Source organism: Manacus candei, unplaced genomic scaffold (genome assembly GCF_025592945.1).
Source record: "Manacus candei isolate 608988 ecotype Guabito, Panama unplaced genomic scaffold, ASM2559294v1 h1tg000024l, whole genome shotgun sequence".
Taxonomy (NCBI): Eukaryota; Metazoa; Chordata; class Aves; order Passeriformes; family Pipridae; genus Manacus; species Manacus candei.
In genome coordinates this window covers 5938577-5959633 of record NW_026138072.1, presented here as the reverse complement: position 1 = coordinate 5959633, position 21057 = coordinate 5938577, and the positions used below count along the sequence as shown (strand labels likewise).

General features: G+C 43.0%; 1 protein-coding gene across 2 annotated transcripts in view; it reads right to left on the bottom strand.

The window, feature by feature from the left end:
- The window catches only part of CMYA5 (cardiomyopathy associated 5), a 50255-nt gene that overhangs the window by 26722 nt on the left and 2476 nt on the right, over positions 1-21057 (bottom strand). The window contains exons 2-3 of one of the 2 annotated variants that reach the window (XM_051788093.1): positions 9533-11447; positions 902-9139 (exon numbers count right to left, since the gene is read on the bottom strand). In XM_051788093.1, coding sequence (XP_051644053.1) covers positions 902-9139; positions 9533-11447 — 10153 coding nt within the window. Of the gene's footprint in view, positions 1-901; positions 11448-21057 lie in introns of both variants that reach the window. The other variant, XM_051788092.1, reaches the window with a different exon arrangement.

Sequence of the window (21057 nt, the reverse complement as noted above, 5' to 3'; positions counted from 1 at the left end):
CTTGATAAACTCTTACCTGTGCTACAGCTAAAATATTGGCCAGAGGTCAATGAATGGTTTGGGTTGGAAGGGGCCTTAAAGACCACCTAACTTTAACCCCCCTGCCATGGGCAGGGACACCTTCCATTAGACCAGGTTGCTCAAAGCCCCATCTAACCTGACCCTGAACACTTCTAGGGATTGGGCAGCCACAGCTTCTTGGGACAATCTGTTTCTGTGTCTCACCACTCTCACAGTGAAGAATTTCTTCCTAGCGTCTAATCTAAACCTGCTTTTTTCAGTTCAAAGCCATTACCCCTTGTCCGGTCACTATGTGCCCTTGTAAAAAGTCCTTTTCCAGTTTTGGGCCATCTTGAAGATGAAGATGAATTGAACAGAAAATAGGTTGCATTTTGGCAAAACTGTGTAGTGTAAACTGTGTACTTTGTATAACATCTCCAAGCAATCAACACGTGTAAGCGGGACAGGGAATACTTTATGATGATAGTGGTGTCCACATATGGAGGCTTCTGTACCTTTAAAAGTGAAGTGAGCTGCTGTTAGTTGAGTTTTCTTTTAACAGAAAAAATATTTTTCTCATTTCTTCCCTCACATATCCAAACCAGAACAAACTTACACAGGCTGAAAGTTGGAAATTCTCCTAACAGCTGCATATAAACAAGGCTATTTAAACTTCTGAACAAATAAGAATACCAGCTTAGCAAGCCTAGGACTCTAGAAAATACCTTAATAAGATAGTCTCCCTTCCAGATCTCTGATAGGTGTTTAGGAATAGTTTTTATTTCATAAATACTGCAACTTAGCTTCTAGACTGCTCTTTAAAGCCTCTTCCCTTGACTACACAAGAGGACTGGGGAAATTAACCTCCTTAGCTCTTTTTCTTACCCAAATTAATTCTTACCTTGACCTTGGTTGAAGCATCATCTAGTGTTGTGACTTCATGGTCTGTGTGCTCTCCGAAAAGCTTGTCAATAGCAGATATTGGGCATTTGCAGTGGTAACAATATGTGTCTACTTGTGCTTTCTTCATTTCTCTTTGGGGGCTCTCAACTTGAGGAATGTTTGTTGCAGATTTTTCAGGGTACATCACCACAAAACCTGAATCTTCAAGCTCAACAAGTGTTCTTTGTTCTGGCTCATTAACAAATTCATAACTACCAACAGCATGCTCAAAAGAGTCCCTGTCTTCAAATAATAGCTCCTCATGTGTAAATTGGGATGATATTTCATCTTGCAAAAGTTCTTCTTGCGTAATCACATCATAGTCCATTGATTCAGCGAGATCTTCATAAATATCAGGGTGCTGCTCCTCTCTTTGAAAGTCTGGATTCTCTATTTGCTGAATGGTAGGGACACAGGAAAGATGTTCCTGAGAATACTGATCATCTGCACTGTCTTCAACAAATGGAATGTATTTTTCCATTTGAGCAACTGCTGCTATATTGTGCTGTTCTTCCTGCTTATTACTGGCTTCTTGATATGCAGCTCCCTGATAATCCACTAGTCGACTATGTGCTTGTTGACTTGCATGCTCTGGCAACTCCTCAGTTGTTTCTACGGGTGCATTTTCTTCTTCTCTTTGTTCTGTGGTATCAGTTCTTGCACCTGAAAGGATTGTTCTGCTTCCAAAAGGAATGGCATGCATTGGTTTACAAATTGTTACTTGAATGTCACTGTCAACCTGGATTTTGTCTCTCTCCACAACACCCGTTTCTGGTAGAACCTCAGTTTTGACACACTGAACATAACCAGATCCCTCCTGCTGCTTGTTCTCTGAATTCCAACTCAAAATTCCTCCACTGAAGGACTCATCCTCTGGTGTCTGATCTTTTTGAGGCCCTACAGCCTTATTTGGAATTTCATCTTTAAGAATATATTTTTCAAAATATATTCCAGTTCCATCATCTGTGTCTGAATTCCTGCTAGGGAAAGATGCATTAGAATTACCACTTTCCTCATCAGAGGGAGCCTCATCCTTTGTCTTTTCTCCTACTGCTTCTGCATAGAGGTCCTTGTATAAAAATGATAGAGCAGGTGGCTCCTCTAGAAGCTCTGGATTAATTGCAGCAACAGTGGTAGGGAACAAGAGAGATCGTTCTAGCACTCCTTCTTCTGAGTCAAAGAGTGGGGTCCCTGGTGACTTCCGTTCATCTTCTACGTTTGTAATGCTTTTACTGCTAGAATCAATTGATTTCTGCAGAGGTAAAGGTTTTGACGCATCTGCATAGGACTGCATTTTGCTTTCTTCTTTCATGGTACCATAAAAGACTTCATCCAAATCCTCAAGTAAGGAAAACTCTTCCAAAGTATCTGCCTCAGTGCTTTCTTTAAAAGATTTGCCTTCTTCGACAGGTTCATTGGGGTCTTCTGTCACAGGAGACAATGAAATTGGTCTTTCAAAATGTGGCTTAATTGGGGATTTGTCATCAATCAATGTATATTTTTCAAAATAATCCATATCAGCAGTACCATTATTAGGATCCAGCACTGCATAATTATTGTTCTCTGGCAAAAAGGGATTTTCTTGTTGTGTTTCTCCGGTTTCCTCAACATTATCTTTTTTTACCAATTCTGATATTTCATCGCTTGCAGTCTTTCCACACACTGAGCCTTCTGAAATTTCCGTGGTTCTTCCAGAAGCTAGGGCTCTGTGGCCATCATCAGCTAATTTTCTTTTAAACGAAGGATTTGTTTCCAAGTATTCTAATTTATCTGGCATCTGTTTACTTTCTTCTTGATCAACAGAAGAAACATGTGTAGGAGCATGAATATTGAGTATTTCATAACCTTCTGAAATTATATTAAATAGATCTTTTTGTTCAGTAGTCCCCAGAGCACATTGACTGTCTTCTACAGGACTTGCATGTTCCACTTCTTCCTCTTCTCCTCTCAGGTAATGTTCAGGCACTTCAGACACTTTGCCTATCTCCAGATGTTGCATTACTTCCATTTTTGTAGGTTTTACAGTACTAGTTTCATACTCCACAATGTTATCTGGACCTTGATTATCTCCTACCCGAGATGGTAAATCATACCTTTGTGTTCCAGGACTAGTGCCTGAGGACTTCCTGTGAGAAAATTCATTTGACACTGATTCAGAAACTCTAAATGTATGTCCCTTTTTCTCTATAGTCTCATCAACTGTAAGTTCTGTGCAACTTTCAGCTGGGAATTGTTTTGACCCAAAATCAGAAGCTTCATTTGGAGAAAACTGAATTCCTTGCCTGTCTACATCTGCAGACCTTAGCAGACTAATTGAGCAAGCTTTCACCTCTTCTACCAGCCAGCTAGCTAGGCCAAAAGATGGCATATCTGGGTTCTGCTTTTCATCGGAACTAGAGCCAGTAGACTGCATCTCTGCTGAAGAAAGCCTGTCCTTTTCACCAGAATAATGCTGATTTTTGTGTGTCACAGTTTCACAAAGAAGATCTGATGAAATAACTTCCAGATGCTCCAAGGTTGTATGCTTTTGGTCTTCAAAACATTGTTGCATTTCACGTCTATGCTCTCCTTCAGTATAAACACATGGAACTATGTTAGATTGCTTTCTAAGCATGCCTGCTACATCAAAAACAGATGATGGAATATTTTGTTTCTCTTCGTCATCAGTAAAAGCCACTGATACTGACCTGACAGGTTCTGACTTTCCAGGTAACATATGAAAAAGTACAAATGACTCTGACTCTGCTTGCTGGTCTGCTACAGCAGTCACCTCTGACTCCGTGGCAGACCTGTGGCAGACTCTGACTGACTTTGGCCCTGTCTGCACATCAGGTTGCATTTCTCGCTCATCTTGCTCAGTAGTGAATTTAGGGGAGCTTCTTAGCTGCTCTGGTGACAAATATTTTGTGTCCAGCAAACAAGATTCTGGGTTGTCTTGATCTTCTGTGTGCACTGGAGACATACTCTCTAACTGCACTGTCTTCAAGCTTGCTGTTTCAGGCAAACTGAGCTGAATTTTTTGCAATTGTTTTTCATCATGTGGTGGAATTACATGTTTACACTCTGATTGTACAGGCTGGGTAATAAGTGGCTGCATACTTTGCTTCTCTTGTTCAGCAAGGGACCATGTGGGAACCAAATATTTAGAGTCTGGTTTTGAATAAGGTAGAATTTCTTGCTGACATGTTTCATCACCTGAATAAAATGAAACTGAAGGTTCAGAATCCAATTTCGAAGGTACAGTCAAGTAATCCTGACTTTCTAGAGTTTCTGCTCTATCTGTAGAATGTGATAAATTTGTTTGTTCAGATTCTAATTGTGTAGCTGTGTGGAAGTAATGTGGAGTCGGTTCTCTTTCTGCTTCAGGTAAAATTTTATGTTCAGCCTCTGACTTTGCAGCCACAGGCAAATGTAGAAGACTTTTTATATTCTCTGGTTCTTCTCTCGGAAAAAAAGACCCTGACTCAGGCTGGACAGTTTCTGAATGCTCTGCTTTACAGCAGGAGTAAGACAAATCTAAATGTTTGGGTGACAGGCCTCCAGTTACAGGTAAGGACTTAGGGCTTCCTTCTCGATTTGTTTCAGAAACAGCATGAGAGGCACCGAAAGGTACAGACACTGTTTTTTCAGGAAGAGATGAATAGGGTTGCATTTTTTTTCTCTTTGCTTCCTCAGTGGAAAATGATAAATCTTGTTGTTCAGTTTCCAGCTGAGTAGTTAGAGATGAAGTAGCCCCAGTGTCTCGCTTCTCAGAATGTCCTGCTCTCAGCAGGGCCATTTCACTCTTTTCTGCTTTGTCAGTAGGATTTAATAAATCTGATAGTTTGAAGTCTGGTTGTGCAGTTCCTTGCTCCTCAGTCCTGACAAAGGGATATGATACAGCAGGTGCTTCTGGTTGAGTTTCAACATCAGAGTACTGCAAATTAATACATGGCAGTTCAGGTTGGGCCCCATCCCTCTGCTTTATTTCACCCATGAAATATGGTATCTCTGGATGCTCCAGCTGGGCAGTCTGTGGTTGCTCTGACTCACTGTAGGAGTACCATGAATCTGGTGGCTTCATTCCATGAGTCTCTGCTTTGTCAAGAGAGCATGACCAATCTGGATGTTTTGATTTTGGTTCTTCTGGTTGCAACTGCTGTGATTTTCTGGTGTAATGTGAAATATCAGAAGGCATGAACCCTGCTTGTGCAGTGTCCTGTTTTTCTGTTTTATCAGAGGAATAGAAGTCTGGAAATTCCCCTTCCAGTGGGGATATAGTTGGTTCCTCTTCTGTGCCATGAGGACTTGAAAACATTGGTTGTTCCAATTTTAGTTGTACTGTTTCCTCTGGATGTAATGTATAGCTTCTCCTCTCCTGCTTGACCTCCAGCTGTGCACCTTGTTTTTCTTCACTAATAGACGAGGACAAATTTGTGCGCAGTACTTTGCCCATGTCATCCAAGACATCTGAATGTTCAGACTCTGGCAAGCCAGCCTGTGATGGTTTTGTTTTTACGAAAGAATACAACAAACTCTGTTCTTTCAACTCTGGCTGTGTTGCTTTATGAGGTTCTGCTGTGCCAACAGAGAAGGACAAATCTGCATATTCTGATTTTGCTTGGGAATTTTGCCGTCCTTCTCTTTTCTCCATAGAGCACTGAAACTCAGGGTGTTTTGCCTGCATTCCTGCACCTTCACATTGCTCTTCTGTGCTGAGAGATGATGAAAAATCACCTGTTTGTTCCTGCTCTGGCTGAATCTTCTCTTGCTGTTCTGTGTCAGTGGAATGTAATAAATCTGGATACTCCAAATCCTCTTCAGCCATTTGAGTTTGCTGTGTTCCACCAATCGAACATGATAAATCCATTATTTCTTCCTCTGGCTGTATGATTTCATGGTCTTCTAATCTACCAGCAGATAAATCTGAATTGTTTGATTTTGCGTTTAAAGTTTTTTGTTCTGTCTCACTAACAGAATGAGATAACTCTAGATGTCTCAATTCTGTCTGTACTTTCTCGCCTTGTGCAGCTTTTTTGTAAGAATGTAAGAGGTGTGGCTTCTCCTCTTGAGCAGTCTGTCCTTGCTCTGTTTTGCCAGGCCAGGATAACAGAACTGGTTTTCCTGATGCCAGTTGTGTAGTTTCTTGAGGTTTTGCTTTAGCAAAGGAATATGATAAATCAGGATGATTTGGGTCTGTTTTTACCATTTCTCTTCGCTCCACTTTTCCACTATGAGATGATGAATCCAGAGTTCCCTGTCTCTCTTTGGCAGCTTGTGGATGCTCTGTTCTGCTGGCGAACTGTCCCTCATTAGGGCGTTCCACAGCTGTGTGCTCCACCCCTTCTTGTCCCACTTCAGCAGCTAGGGATGCCAAGTCTGGGTGGCCTGGCTCCAGCTGTGAAGGTGGAATTTGCTCCGTTTTGTCATGATCATACAATGCACCTGGCTCTTCCAACCCTGGCTGGATCATTTCCTGCACTTTGTCGATGGAACATGGTAGACTAGGGTGCTCAGATTTCGGTTGTAGTGTTTGCAGCCCCTCTACTTTGAAAACAGAGTAAAGCAAGTCAGGCTGCCCCTGCCCTGGTTCTGCCATTTCTGCTTCTGTTGAACATTCAGAAGGGGACAAATGGGAAATTTCCACTTCTGGCTGAACCATTTTGTGTTCCGCATTTCCAAAGGGGTAAATTTGATCAATTTCTTGTTGTACTCTTCGTTGCACCTCCGTGTTGTACAGAGGAGATATCACATCAGTGTGCTCTGTCTCTGGTGGCATCATTTCATCATCTGGCCTATCAATGGAAAATGATAAATCTGGTTGTTCCAAGCCCTCTTGGCCATGTTTGAAATCCTGCATTTTACCAGGAGTATGTGATAACTTTTCTTGTTCTAACTGCTGCTTTGTGGCTTGCTGCTGCTTTTCTCTGCCAACAGAAAGTTTTCTGTGTTTCTGATCCAATGGTGCTGCTTCTTGCTGTTTTGTCTCATCAGTGGAATGTAACAAATCAGGATGCTTCATTTCCCATGGTGCAGTTTCTGGATGTTTCAACTCTATTTGTGCAGTTGCTGGAGAAACTCTTTTTTTGGCCACTTTAGGCAATTCTTGATGTTTAGAATCAAACTTTTGAGTTTCTTGTTCTTTGCCTGAATATTTTGAATCCAATTGTGAAGTTTCTTGCTGATTTCTTTGGACATCAGAACATAGGAGATTTGGGTAGTGAGATTCTACTTCCATACTTGCATCTTGTGCTGCTTTGCCCAGGGTTCCTGGTGAATCCAGATGTTCTGATTGTTGCTGTATTTCTCCCTTGGAGTATGAGAGCTCTGGATGTCCTGACTCCTGCTCTACAGTGCTGCCTGGTTTTGGCTCACCACTGTCACATGAAAAATCTGGATGTTCCATCACTACTGCTTCAGCTTCTTGATGCTTCGAATGAACTGGTAAGGTTGGATTTTTCAATGTTTTTTCTCGTTCAGTTTCATAAAAGGAATATGACAAATCTGGATGTTCTGAACTCATTTCCATTTCCAGTGGAGCTTCTTTTCCACTGGAAGATGGCAAAAACATTTGCTCCAGCTCTGGATGTACTATTTCTTGTTGCTCTGTTTTGCCAATAAAACAGGAAAGAAATGGTTGTTCTGATTTTCGTTGCATTGTTTCCTCCCGTGTTTCTATACTTACATAAGATGTTTGTTCTGGATATGCTGGCTCTGTTTGCATTTCTTCTTGCATTTGTTTACTGAAAGAATATGGCAAAGATGGGTGCACTAGCCCTGCTTGAGCTATTTCTTGCTGTGCCAAATTACTTTGGTCTATGACCTGTGTCATCTCTTTACACCGGCTTTCTGACAAATCTGAATGCTCTGTTTCCATTAGCACAGCTTTCTGTTCATCTCTTTCCTGCTGTTTCAGCTGTTTTTGTACTGTATCTTCTTTTTCCATTCTGCCAACAGAACATGATGTGTCTTGCTTAGACACATTCAGTGGTGGTGTTTCTTGTTGTTGAGTACTAGCAGTGGAAAAGGAGGGAAAAGACTGTTCCTGCTCCATTTGTGTCATTTCCCAGGGCTTTACTTTGTCAGTCAAATGTGACTCCAGAAAGCCTGACTCCACTCCTTTTTGCATTACTTTTCCAGTGATAAATGAGAAATCCCTGTTTTCCGAAACTAGTTCTACATTTTCATGTTGCTCTGCTTCACTAGTGAAACATGTTGGCTCTGGACCTTCTAAGTTTCGTCGTACAGCTTCCTGTGCTGTTTCTCCCTGGGAGTAAGAGGAATCTGTTTGTTCCATCTTTGGTTGTAATACTTGATGCTGTTCTGTTTTGCCAGGAGAGTATGTTGTCTCTGGCTGTTCTGCCCTCATTTGTGAGGTTTTATGTTGCTCTTCTTTTCCAGTAGGATATGACCAAATTGGATGCTCTGGCTGAAACTGAGTAGTTTCTCCTTGCACTCCCTTGTCACTGGAATCCAGCTTACCTCCATGTCGTGAATCCTGCTGTACAGGCTGTGGTTGTTTTCCTTTGTCACAAAAATATGCATCAACAGAATTGTCTGGATCTGCTTGCAACAATTCTTTCTGCTTTGTTTTATTCATGGGATATGGTAAATCTGAAAGTGCTGTTTCCAGATACTCAGTTTGCTTTTTCTCAGCTCTTCCGGTGGAATCAATTACATCTGCATGTACCGACTGGAGTGCTGTAGTGTTTTCTTTCTCCGCTTCCTTCATCAAACATGATAAATCTGAAGGTAACAGAGCAAGCTCTTCTTTTTCTTCATATTCTCCTTCTTCAGGGAAATAAGATTCTGTCTGTTCCAGATCAAAATGATCAGATGTTTGTTTTTCTGTTTCTTGCCTGGAAATTAAAAATTCCTGATGTTCCATTTCCAGCTGTGTACTTTCTGATTGCTCCACTACTTCCTCAGTTAAAGAAGAGTCTGGATCACCCATGTTGAGCCGTGCACTCTCTGATTCCACCATTTCTTCTGTGCAATATGATAAATCTGGGTGCTCTGTTTCCAGCTGTGCACTCTCCAATTTCTCCATTTCTTCCCTGGAAAAAGAAGAGTCTGGATGTTCCCCCTCTAGCTGTGCACTCTCTGATTCCTCCATTTCTTCTGTGAAATATGATGAATCTGGATGTTCTGTCTCCAGCTGTGTGCTTGCTGGTTTCTCCATTTCTTCCCTGGAAAAAGAAAAGTCTAGATGCTCCATCTCCAGCTGTGCACTCTCTGATTCCTCCATTTCTTCTGTGAAATATGATGAATCTGGATGTTCTGTCTCCAGCTGTGTGCTTGCTGGTTTCTCCATTTCTTCCCTGGAAAAAGAAAAGTCTAGATGCTCCATCTCCAGCTGTGCACTCTCTGATTTTTTTGATTCGTCCTTGAAAAAAAATTCTTGATGTTTTGTCTCCAGTTGTGAACTCCCTGATTTCTTTGCTTCTTTTGTGGAAAAAAGCAATTCTGGATATTCTGTTTCCAGTACTGCGCACTCTGATTCCTCTGTGTCTCCCCTGGAATATAAGAAATCTGGATGTTCTGTCTCCAGCTGTGCACTTGCTGGTTCCTCCATTTCTTCCCTGGAAAAAGAAAAGTCTGGATGCTCCACCTCCAGCTGTGCACTCTCCAATTCCTTTATTTTTCCCTTGGAAGAAGAGAAGTCCAGATGCTCTGTCTCCATCTGTGTTGTCTCTGATTCCCCAATTTCTTTGCTGGAATATGAGAAATCTAGGTGTTCCATCTCCATTTGTGCACTTTCTGCTGGTTTGTTTTTTTCAATGGAAAAATCAGACTGACCAAAACCTACTACTTTATCTATAGCTGAATTTTTCTGAGTTTCTTCTGTTCCTGTATTAATAGGATATGAAATGCCCAAATATTTAGAATCTATATTTTCTGGAATTGGTGGATTTAGTTTAATTGTCTGCTCATCTGTTTCCTGAAGGGATGAGGAAAAGTCTTGTTCAGACTTTGTTTGGTTCTCCAGATGAATATTTTGAGTTTTTGAGAGAGGGGTCTCTTGACCCTCTTTTCTTTCAGCAGAATGCATTAGACCTGAACTCTCAGATTCTGACAGTGCAGTTGTTGATAAGGGACATTTAGTTTCTTGCTTCTCCGTTTCACCTCCAGAATATGGTAAAAGCACATTTTCAGACTCAGATTGTGCAGTTTCTGATGACTGAGGAATAGTATCTTCCTGTCCTGTTTCAGTTAGAGTGGAATATTTGGATTTAGCTGATGGAGCACTAGGTAAGTAAGACTTCTGTCCTTCCCTCTCAAGATGTTCTGACATGGATACCGTAGGCAAAATATGCTGAGTATTTCTATCTGCAGAATTGGGCTGAAATTCCTGCTTTTTTGGTTCATCCAGGTGACCTGATGCTGTCAGCATGGATTGGTCTGTATTTTCAGCTGAGGGAAGTGGCACTTGTTTCTCATCAGACTCTAATGACCTGGAGATTGTTGGCTCTGTAACTGATGTTTTGGCCACAGATGAATGACTTAGCTGTTTCCTGGTTTCTTTAGGAGGGAAGGACTTCAGGGAATGTCCTGATATCTGATCTGTACTCTCCAGAAGAGGTTGTCTGTCTTTACTTTCCTCATGTTGAAAAGTTCCTTCTTTCATTTTAATAGGTTGAATATTTTCAGATGAACCTTCATCTTCCTTAGTAAGAGGTGATGTTGGTGAAGAAAAGCTTTGATTTGTGTGTCCTATGAGTTGTTCTCTTTGCTTCCTTCTTCTCTCTGATGGTGTTTCAAGAATTCTACTTCTTGCTCCCTGAAAAGATTTTGGACGTGTTGCTTCCAAGTGTGAACTGAGCTTCTGCAATCTTTCTTTTACTGATGTTTCAAGGAACTGTTCAGAGTCTCCTGAAACTGAGCTACTTCTCCGTATTCTGGTTTTCTCTGATGTTTCAGGGAGTGGACCACTCCCTCCAAAAATTGAGTTGAACAGCTGGATTCTAGCTTGTACTGGTCCTCCAAGGATCGGACCAACTTTTCTCAGTCTGCTCTCCCTAAATATTGATCTTATAGGAGCACGTTTTACCGGCTCTTCTGTGATGTTCTCTAGATCCTCTTTGTTGTCCAGCATTTCTTCATCTGTGTCTTGCACTTCCACCTGCTCAACATTCAACACAGAGGCCTGCAGATCTCCTAGAACAGTTCTTGGTTCTTGCCTCTGCATTCCAGATGAGTCACGTTTTTTGCTCTGGCCTCCCTTCCGGCTTGTAGCCATCGGCACCCTGTTTGAAGATTTTCGTGTCCTTTTCCGAACAATTTTACCTTCATCCATAACAAAGATAACTTTTCCTGGAGGAGAACCTACCGGTGAACTTTCCATACTGTAAAGATCAGAAGTTGTACTAGTTTCTGAGGTCCAGGGAGTAGAACATCTGCTCGAGCTGGTTTCCCAGGTTATTCCACTGTCTTCACTTTGACATGTTACCATAGAAAAGGAGGGGTTAGTCATGATGTACTGAAGCTTGGGTTTCACATCTTCACTTTGGATAAGATCTTTTAAACTGCATAAAAAAAGAACACAGTGAAAAACAAGAAAGCTGTAAAAACACACAAGAAATTAAAGTATTGCTGTAAAACCTGATTTTTTTCATTACAGCAAAAACACTTTTCAGAGCTGTAAAAATACTGCACAAGCATAAATTTTGAAGTAGAAGCATAAGAAAACTCCTATTTCATCTGCCAAATATATTTTAGATGAATTTGTGTAAAACTGCATATTGCAAGGTTAGTTCAATGAAGGGGAGGTGTTTAAATGCTTTTGACAAAGCAGAAAAACAGTCTTTGATCTAACTTTGTTTTGCCAGTGTGAGATTGAGCTGGTTCTGGGGCTGGTCTCCAGCAAATATTTATTTCACAGTATAAATTAAACCTTGTATTAAACACTTAGATAATGTCAGTGTTTTAATAGCACCACAGTGGTTTTGCGTAAGTGTGAATCATTATACATGATACAAGGAGTATGTATATATATATATATATATATATTTATACTAGTCTATCTATTAGTTTGATTCTGTCTTCTCATATGTTTCATCCCCTAAGCACTCTCAGTATTTAACAAAGTAATTTAGAATACATTCAACATTTAAAAAAACCTGAACTCTCCCCAAATGAAATAGCAAAGTTTCATAAAGCTAGCTTTAAACTTTATGATGTAAAATCAATACACTATCATATGCTGCAATCAAATTTTTCAGTTAAAAGAAAAGGCTGGAGAAACAATTTTCAGGGAAGCTTTAGAAAGGAAAATGGTCTTCAAAGTAAGAGTGTAAAGACTAGCAAAAGCAATTAGAAGAATTCTACTTCTTGTTCCCTGAAAAGATTTTGGACGTGTTGCTTCTAAGTGTGAACTGAACTTCTGCAATCTTTCTTTTACTGATGTTTCAAGGAACTGTTCAGAGTCTCCTGAAACTGAGCTACTTCTCCGTATTCTGGTTTTCTCCGATGTTTCAGGGAGAAAAAGCAATTAGAAGACATAATGTGGCTGGGGAGGGGGAGTATTTTTAGGGTACCCTGGGAAACAACCCTTGAAAACAAAGGGGTCCAGGAGGGATGGACGTACTTCAAGGAGCAAGTTTTGAAAGCACAGGAGCAGGCTGTCCCAGTCTGCCAAAAGGCGAGCCAGCGGGGAAGACAACTGGTCTGGCTGAACAGGGAGATTTTGAAAGAAATTAGGGTAAAGAAGAGAGCCTACCGATTATGGAAAAAAGGGCTGGCTACTCAGGAAGAGTTTAAGAATATAGTTAGGTCATGTAGAAAGAAAATTAGAGAGACGAAGGCGCAACTTGAACTGAATCTCGCCACCTCTGTGAAGGATAACAAAAAGTCCTTCTACAGATACATCAATAGCAAAAGGAGGGGCAAGGAAAACCTCCATTCTTTACTGGACATGGACGGGAATATAGTTATCAAAGATGAGGAAAAGGCTGAGGTATTTAACACCTTCTTTGTCTCCATTTTCACAGTAAGACAGTGTGGTGGGGGGAAAGAGTTTTCCCCCTGAAGTTATAAAATGGTAAATCCCCAGGGGGTGGTGACCCTTGAAGTTTTGAGCCAATGAGCTCTTTTGCAAAATATAAACATATCACAAGCAGACCAGAAGAGAAAGGTAGTTGTTGGAGTGGTGGCCATGTTCTGAGGCCACGGGGAGAAGGGGCCCCCATTCCCACAGGGGGCTGAGGCCCCTCCCCCAGCCCCGGTTGGGGGCTGCAGGGACTTGGAACAGTGTAAGACTGGGCTAAGTGTCTGTAGCTGAGCCGGGGGATGTTTCTCTACTGTGAGCCGCAGCAAGAGATACTGAAAAGCGGCAGCAGAACAGTAGTGGACGGAGAAAGTGGCAGAGAGCCAGAAGAGATAAGACCAAGCAGCATCAACAGGCATGCAGCAACACAGACAGAACTCCTGGAAGAGGGAGCCGAGAGAGAGCCAGCAGCAGAGAGAGAATTAGGCTCTACAGGGAGAGAGAGAAAGTTGGGGTAAGAACTGAAACAAAACCCCAAACCCCTCCGAGACCTCCGAGAGAGAGGAGGATGATGAACTCTTACTTGAAAGAGTCTTGAAGTGCTACAGCACTGCAGAAAGGAGCTGAAAAGCTCAGAGAGGGAATGCGGAGGGGTGACCTTGGCCCCCCCGCTGCTTGAGGCAGAGCACAGGAGCTCTGCAAAGGGGCTTGATTCCCCTGAAGATATGGACTGTCATGAAGACCCCTGAGCTTCGTTGATATGACAGGGGTGAAACAACCTTGTCCAGGTGAATGTAGCCCACGGAAGATAAGACCCTCACTTGGAGATGAGTAGCTGAGAGGGTTTGGATACCCCCTCGTGTGTACTGGCAGAGATCCAGCTACAGCTGCTGAATGGAAGAGAGAGAGAGATAGACTGCTACTCTGAAGAGAATGCTGCTCTGAAAGTGTAAAGGATCTTTCCTTCTTCCCTCCTGGACTTTTATTTGGAGGGGAGAAGAGATTTGATCCATTGTAAATACTTTTATGTCATGGTAGAGATAGCTAAGATTGTATATAATGTATTGTAGTATTTATTTTGTACAGACATTATAATATATAATCCCTTCCCCCATTCTGAGTCTCATGTGGTGTCTGGAAAACCCATCTCACCCTGGGTTGAGATGTGGGAGGGGACTTGGACTAGAGAATTGGATTTTGGGGCTCTCAAACCATGACATTTTTGGTAGCAGAGGATGGTTACGAACCTGTAGTTCTCCTGAGGACAGCTGGCCTCTGGAGCTTGTTCAGAGAAAGAATCTGAACAGCCCCCCTGTAATCCAAAAGGAAACAGTTAGTGACCTACTGAGCTGCTTGGATCCCCACAAGTCTATGGGACCAGATGGGATCCACCCAAGGGTGATGAGGGAGCTGGCGGAAGAGCTCGCCAAGCTTCTCTCCATCATATACCAACAGTCCTGTCTCACTAGGGAGGTCCCAGATGATTGGAAGCTGGTGAATGTCACGCTGATCCACAAAAAGGGCTGGAAGGAGGAAACTACAGGCCCGTCAGCCTGACCTCAGTGCCTGGCAAGGTTATGGAGCAGATCATCCTCAGTGCAAGCACACAGCACCTACAGGATGGACAAGGGATCAGACCCAGCCAGCACGGGTTTAGGAGGGGCAGGTCCTGTCTGACCAACCTGATCTCCTTTTATGATCAGGTGACCTGCCTGGTGGATGAGGGGAAGGTTATGGATGTGGCCTACCTGGACTTCAGCAAAGCCTTTGACACCACCTCCCACAGCATACTCCTGGAAAAGCTGTCAGCCCACGGCTTGGACAGGAGCACTCTGTGCTGGGTTAGGAACTGGCTGGAGGGCCGGGCCCAGAGAGTGGTGGTGAACGGGGCTGCATCCAGTTGGCAGCCGGTCACTAGTGGTGTCCCCCAGGGATCAGTGTTGGGCCTAGTTCTGTTTAATATCTTTATTGATGATTTAGATGAGGGGATTGAGTCCATCATCAGTAAATTTGCAGATGACACTAAGCTGGGGGGAGTGTTGATCAGCTGGAAGGCAGGAGGGCTCTGTAGAGGGACCTGGATAGGTTGGAGAGTTGGGCTGATTCCAATGGGATGAGGTTCAACAAGGCCAAGTGTTGGGTCCTGCACTTTGGCCACAACAACCCCCTGCAGCACTACAGGCTGAGGACAGAGTGGCTGGAGAGCAGCCAGGCAGAGAGGGACCTGGGAGTCTGGACTGACAAGAAGCTGAACATGAGCCAGCAGTGTGCCCAGGTGGCCAAGAAGGCCAATGGCATCCTGGCCTGTGTCAGGAACAGTGTGGCCAACAAGTCCAAGGAAGTGATTCTTCCCCTGTACTCAGTGTTGGTGAGGCCACCCCTGGAGTACTGTGTCCAGTTCTGGGCCCCTCTGTTCAGGAAGGATATTGAGGTGCTGCAGCAGGTCCAGAGAAGAGCAACGAGGCTGGTGAAGGGACTGGAGCACAAGTCCTGTGAGGAGAGGCTGAGGGAGCTGAGGTTGTTCAGCCTGGAGAAGAGGAGGCTCAGGGGAGACCTCATCACTCTCTACAACTCCCTGAAAGGAGGTGGTAGCCAGGTGGGGGTTGGTCTCTTTTCCCAGGCAATTACCAGCAAGACAAGAGGGCATGGTCTCAAGTTGTGCCAGGGGAGGTTTAGGTTAGATATTGGAAAGAAATTCTTTACAGAGGGGGTAATTAGATATTGGAATGGGCTGCCCAGGGAAGTGGTGGATTCTCCATCCCTGGAGATTTTTAAGATGAGACTGGATGTGGCACTTAGTGCCATGGTCTAGTAACCAGAGCAGTAGTGGATCAAGGGCTGGACTTGATGATCTTGGAGGTCCCTTCCAACCCAGCTGATTCTATGATTCTATGATATACTCCTCAAAAAAGCACAGAAAATATAAACAAAACACTCAACCCTGACTTTTCTAGAGTAGACAATAGTTCATCTATGGAAATCACATTTGTAGCTGATGAAAAAAAAGACAAAGTGTCTGCTGGACAAGGCATAGCCTTGAGCAGAAGTGGTGAAGTGTCTGTCGCTCCCATGGAAGAATGCACACCTATGCCCACAAAATGTCAATCTTCCACTGAACAGAGGGAAGGTTCACTTGCCAGTTGACTAGGATAAAGCACTCAAGCTACAGTGAAGAAACCTAGCTCCTGACCATGGGATCAGAGAAGGAGAACCCATCTGACATGTGGCTGTGACTCACCACCACACAGGTGCCAGAGATTCCTGCAGGCTACGGAGACAAAGAGACACCCCCAGAGAGCAGTTGACTTTGCTCCAGAGGGTGCTGAGCACTAGGGAGAAGGCAAAGGTCTTTGAAGGAGGAGAAGAAGAAATCCTGCAGAGAACCATAATTGCTCCATCAAGCAAACTCTCTGAACTGTAAGTTTTTTGTAAAGGTCACTCAGCAAAACTGCTCAGTAGCTAATGTAAACAGAAAGGTAATCCTGCTACTAGCAGTGCTGCCCTTACCTTTCATAAATTTGCTTTCCAGTGCACGTAACAAGAGGGACTACCCTGGGCTGGCCCATGCTCAGATTGTCTCTTCTCTGATTTCCTCGGTGCAAGGACAGTATCAAACTCTGGCAATGGGGCTTAAGGCCAATTGTGGTGATGGGGCTGGCCTGGAAACAGTGACTAGCAGGACAAGTTAGACTAAAGTCCACAAATCAAAGCAAGTCTAACAGTGCAATATTAAATAATCACATGTTAACCAATCCCCATGCCTCCTCCACCAAGCCTAGCTCTCAAATAGATATAAACCCCAGGATGTGCAGCAGATTCTCTGCCTTGATGTAGTACTCTCTATCAAGGCTGGTTCCATAAGAGGAAACTTACAGGTTTGAGGAAGAGGCACAGCAGACACATCTATACTGATTTTTCTGCTAGCTTTTCCTTTGCCATTTCCATGGCTTGGCATTAAGTTGACTGGGGCATAGCAAAATAAAATTAAATTAAAAAAATAGGAATGAATAGCAATAGTACTAAGAAAGCTTTCTGTTATTTGAGTCCACAAGATGGCAAATCTTTTTTTTCCCCCCACATATTTCAACATCTAAATCACACTCATATTTTTAAACTTATTTTTCTGCAGTACCTAGCACTATTAAATAAAACTTCATGCAGAACAGAGTAGCACTCCCACCCACTTTAGCTGATATTACTGAATACGAATGGGTTGCCCTGGCCCTGTCTATGCAAAAAGCTTGACTTATTCACATCATTATCTCATTTTCATGGTCACAAACCAGTCACAGTTCATATTCCTCTACAGTGTGATGAGACGCTGCTTTATACCTTAAAGACCAGAATGAAAGACACATAACTCATGCATTTCCTTCCAACACATTCCAAATGCTGTCTTAGTTTTGTGAACAATTTGTATGTTGCACAGTAGTAGCTAAAAGACCCTTCTCTCTAGTCAGAGGAAGTGTCTGCCATTGCAAAAAGATGTTTGCAATGTTTCAGCTCCATAAATACAGATATGAAGCCACTTATATCCAGGGACAAAAGCCAGTGCTGTCTTTTTTCCATGTAGATATTTCACACCAATCCTGTTGGCACATATGCTATCAGTTTGTTATTTCACTGCTAGGACATCAACTTAAACCTTTTATAAGTCTTGGAGACACTGACAACCAGTTTTGTGCTTCCTGCCAAAATAGCTCCAAATCAGATTTATCTTATTGCCTCCTTCTTCTTCTCACATGCTGTGTCCAATGGGATTTCAGGTTTCTAATCCAGCCTGTCAGGCTAGGGTCATGTTCCGTCATGTATCATTCCAGGGAAGAGTTTTCACCTCCCCAGCTGCTGAGCAGTCGTGTTTAGACACGTGGTGAGTGAGGTGTGCACACCTGTGCACACCACGACTATCACAAAGAGACACAGCCAGCCCATGATCTTTCTAAAATCCTCCACAGCCTCCCTTTATCCTCTTCACATCAGACCTTGCCATTGCTGGTATCATCAAAATTTGTTGCTGTTTGCTGCATAGCACCTCACAAGCTGAAAACAATGTAGATAAAATGACCAAGATGTCAGCCTAGGGCTGCATTGACAAGATATCTCATTCTCTGAGGGCTCCTACTTCAGGAACAATGCAGGGGTCATGGAAACTTGTAGTGGCCAGATTGCTTTCCCAGGAGAAAGGAACTACTTATTTTGCTGTGCTTTTATTTTTGTTCTGAATATTCCTGTAGTTTCAGCCTTTACCATGCTGCCCTTTTTTCCCTACAGAAATCAGTATGCTCAGCATGGTTTCTGCCTACTGCTCTGCATTTCCCAGGGTTATAGCTCATCCATCCCATTCTTCAGGCTAAGAGAATTAGGAGCTATAGAAAGTCACCATTTTAAACCCAGCCTTTAACTTGATAACATATTATTGATTTCCTTCAGTGTTGATGATGCCTCTTCTGGCAATAGAGTAGCTCATGCATCTGTCCAAATTCAAATGAATAATTATCCTAAAAAAAAGTAAGACAGCTGCTTGTCCAGCTTCACAAAGTAGCTGGGAGCCAGGAGCTGGGCCTGTCTCGCATATTTTGTTCCATTCCCAACACTTAGAAATGTCTGAGAAGCGACACAACCTACCACAGTGCTGATCACTTTTCCAGCCACCAGGTTGTGGTATGTCCTAGTGGCATTCCCTGTTGTGGGATCAGATGGTGCTTGAGAAACTGCAGTACGTCTACGCCCCAAAGATCTGCCCTGCTTCTGCATTCTGGATTCTCCACCATACATGTTGTGGAGGGAGCACAGGAATCAAACACCTGAGTCTGGATGGGCAACTTCCATTACACAGTTATTTAATCACTCTCTTGAGACCCGATGGGGAACTTCTTGAAGTCCGAGTGTTATTTTAGATCCCAATGGCAATGCAGACCTTTATTAAGGACTCAGTTAATATTATCCAAAAGGCTGAAGAGAAAGAAAACATGGAGTGCCCAGTTGCAGGACCCAGCAGGGGCCGGGGTGTGTGTGGGGGTCACTGGCTGCACCTCTCCCCTCTGCTATGCCCCCACCTCAGCATTTTGCCCCATTTGTCTGCTCTCAGTGACCTTTTATTCAAGCCTCTGCCACAACATGCTTGAGATGGCTTGCACAGCTCCGCTTCCCAGCACCCTTACCTTCCCTGCCCACATGCCTGATGCATGTGGCAGAAAAGCAGCCCTGCCAGCCCCTTCCACCCTGGGCCAAGGCAGGCACTGCCTCATCAGGGAAACTAAAATCACACAACCTTTCCCCACATCTTTCTCTGCTTTCAGCAGAGAATGGTAAACCTTTTCCTGGGAAGACAAATCCCCAGCACTCCCCTTCCCACCCCTTCTTTCCCATATCCCATTTACTATCATTCCACTCTCTTGCTCTCCTAGATGCTGCAGCAAGCCCCACACGGCAGGCAGATCCCTTCTCCACTGTGCTTCCTCTTCTACCCGTTTTCACCAATCATTCCAAACTATACCTGGCTCTAAAGCTTACACACTTCTGATCTTGTGGAAGGACTGCTTCATTTAAAACAAAAAAAACCCCAAAACCAACCAAAAACCACCAACCAACCAACTAACCACCATCAAAATAAACAAAAAAACCCCCAAAACCAAACAATTCCAGAACTCCAGGACTTCTCTCCATCTACTGGTTATAGGTCACCACTAAACGAGCAGATAAAATGAACCCCACACCTATTCCAGGCAAATGAGCTATTTAGAAACACTTATAAATTGGCTGTAGAGCCATTTTTATGTAAACCCTGTACATAGATACATCCAGAGACCGGAGGCCTTCACACTGCAAAAGGAAATCAGCTCAGAATAGTCTGAGAGACAGAACTGTGCCAGAACAGCTCACCAATCATGTAGTTGTTAGAGATACAGATACTCCAGCAGGTATGTAAACCAGTTAAACAGTAAAAAATTTTTGTATAGTTAGACAAATCTCACCATTACCAACACAAAAATGAAAACCTATTAATTTCATACTCATGCTTGCCTTAAAGCAATACACACTTTCAAAAGATTTTCTCTGTTAAGATGATTAACTAGATACAAAGAGCTAGAAACAGAAGTCATCTGGCACGATTCATCTATCTCAGATAGTAAAATACCCAAAGGCAAGAAAATATTTCAAGAACTCTGTGTAGATCAGTGGGTTATTTATGCTGACAAGGATATGAAGCCCTTATCCCATCTTTTTAATAGGTTCTGATGCTGCATATTAGTCTCATTACTTGTATAAAAACCTGTGTCTGGAAACCAAATTATTTAAACATTACATTGAAAAGGGTAATAAAGTTGCAAACCCCAAACTCTTCTGGCTTTAATGTGCCTGCATTGTAATATTGGTACAAGTCATAAGTTTCGCTGCAGCTTTTGGGATTTTATTTGCTGCAGCTGCTGCACAGTGTGGAAGTGGACCTGTTTGGTCAGGGCTCAGAGGCTGGTGTCCCAGAGGTGTCTGCTTCTTTCACATGGGTGCTTCCTAACCTTGGGCCAGCCATCTTGATGCATGACTCATATAAAATGGGTATAAGGCTACTTAACATGTTGGAAAGGTGGAAATAGGAGCCAGTGAGGACTTTCCTGCTGTCTGCAACATTGCACAACAGGTGCTGTTCAACTGCATGCAGAGGAAGGCAGAAACAACAGAGAGCTTGGAGTTGTTAAAAATAAATTGATGACAGCAGAGTCCAAGATGGGCTATCTTCAGCCATGTTTGCATATTAGTTACACCTCCTCTAAGCTACATTTTCATAGGGCATGCACACACAAAAAGCTATTCTGCAATGGGGGCTTGAAAACCTGTTTGTCAACAGATAATTAGTTCAGCCTGAGTAAATATGTCACAGGGGCTCAACGTGGCTGTTCTTGCCAGGAGGTCTCCCAGGCACTGAGCACAAGAGGAGGCCTGAAGCTGAACAGCCCTGTTGATACTTGTGACAACACCCAAGCAGATAGAGTCAGTTTTATTTTACTTCTCTAAACTATTGCTGAGCAGTTGGTGCAGTTACCACATCTGTGCCTAACTCAAAATTTCACATCTTCTTGAACTTAAACTAACCAAATAGATTTAAATATGCTCAGTTACCATACAGCATAGCTGTTAAAATCTACTCTGGT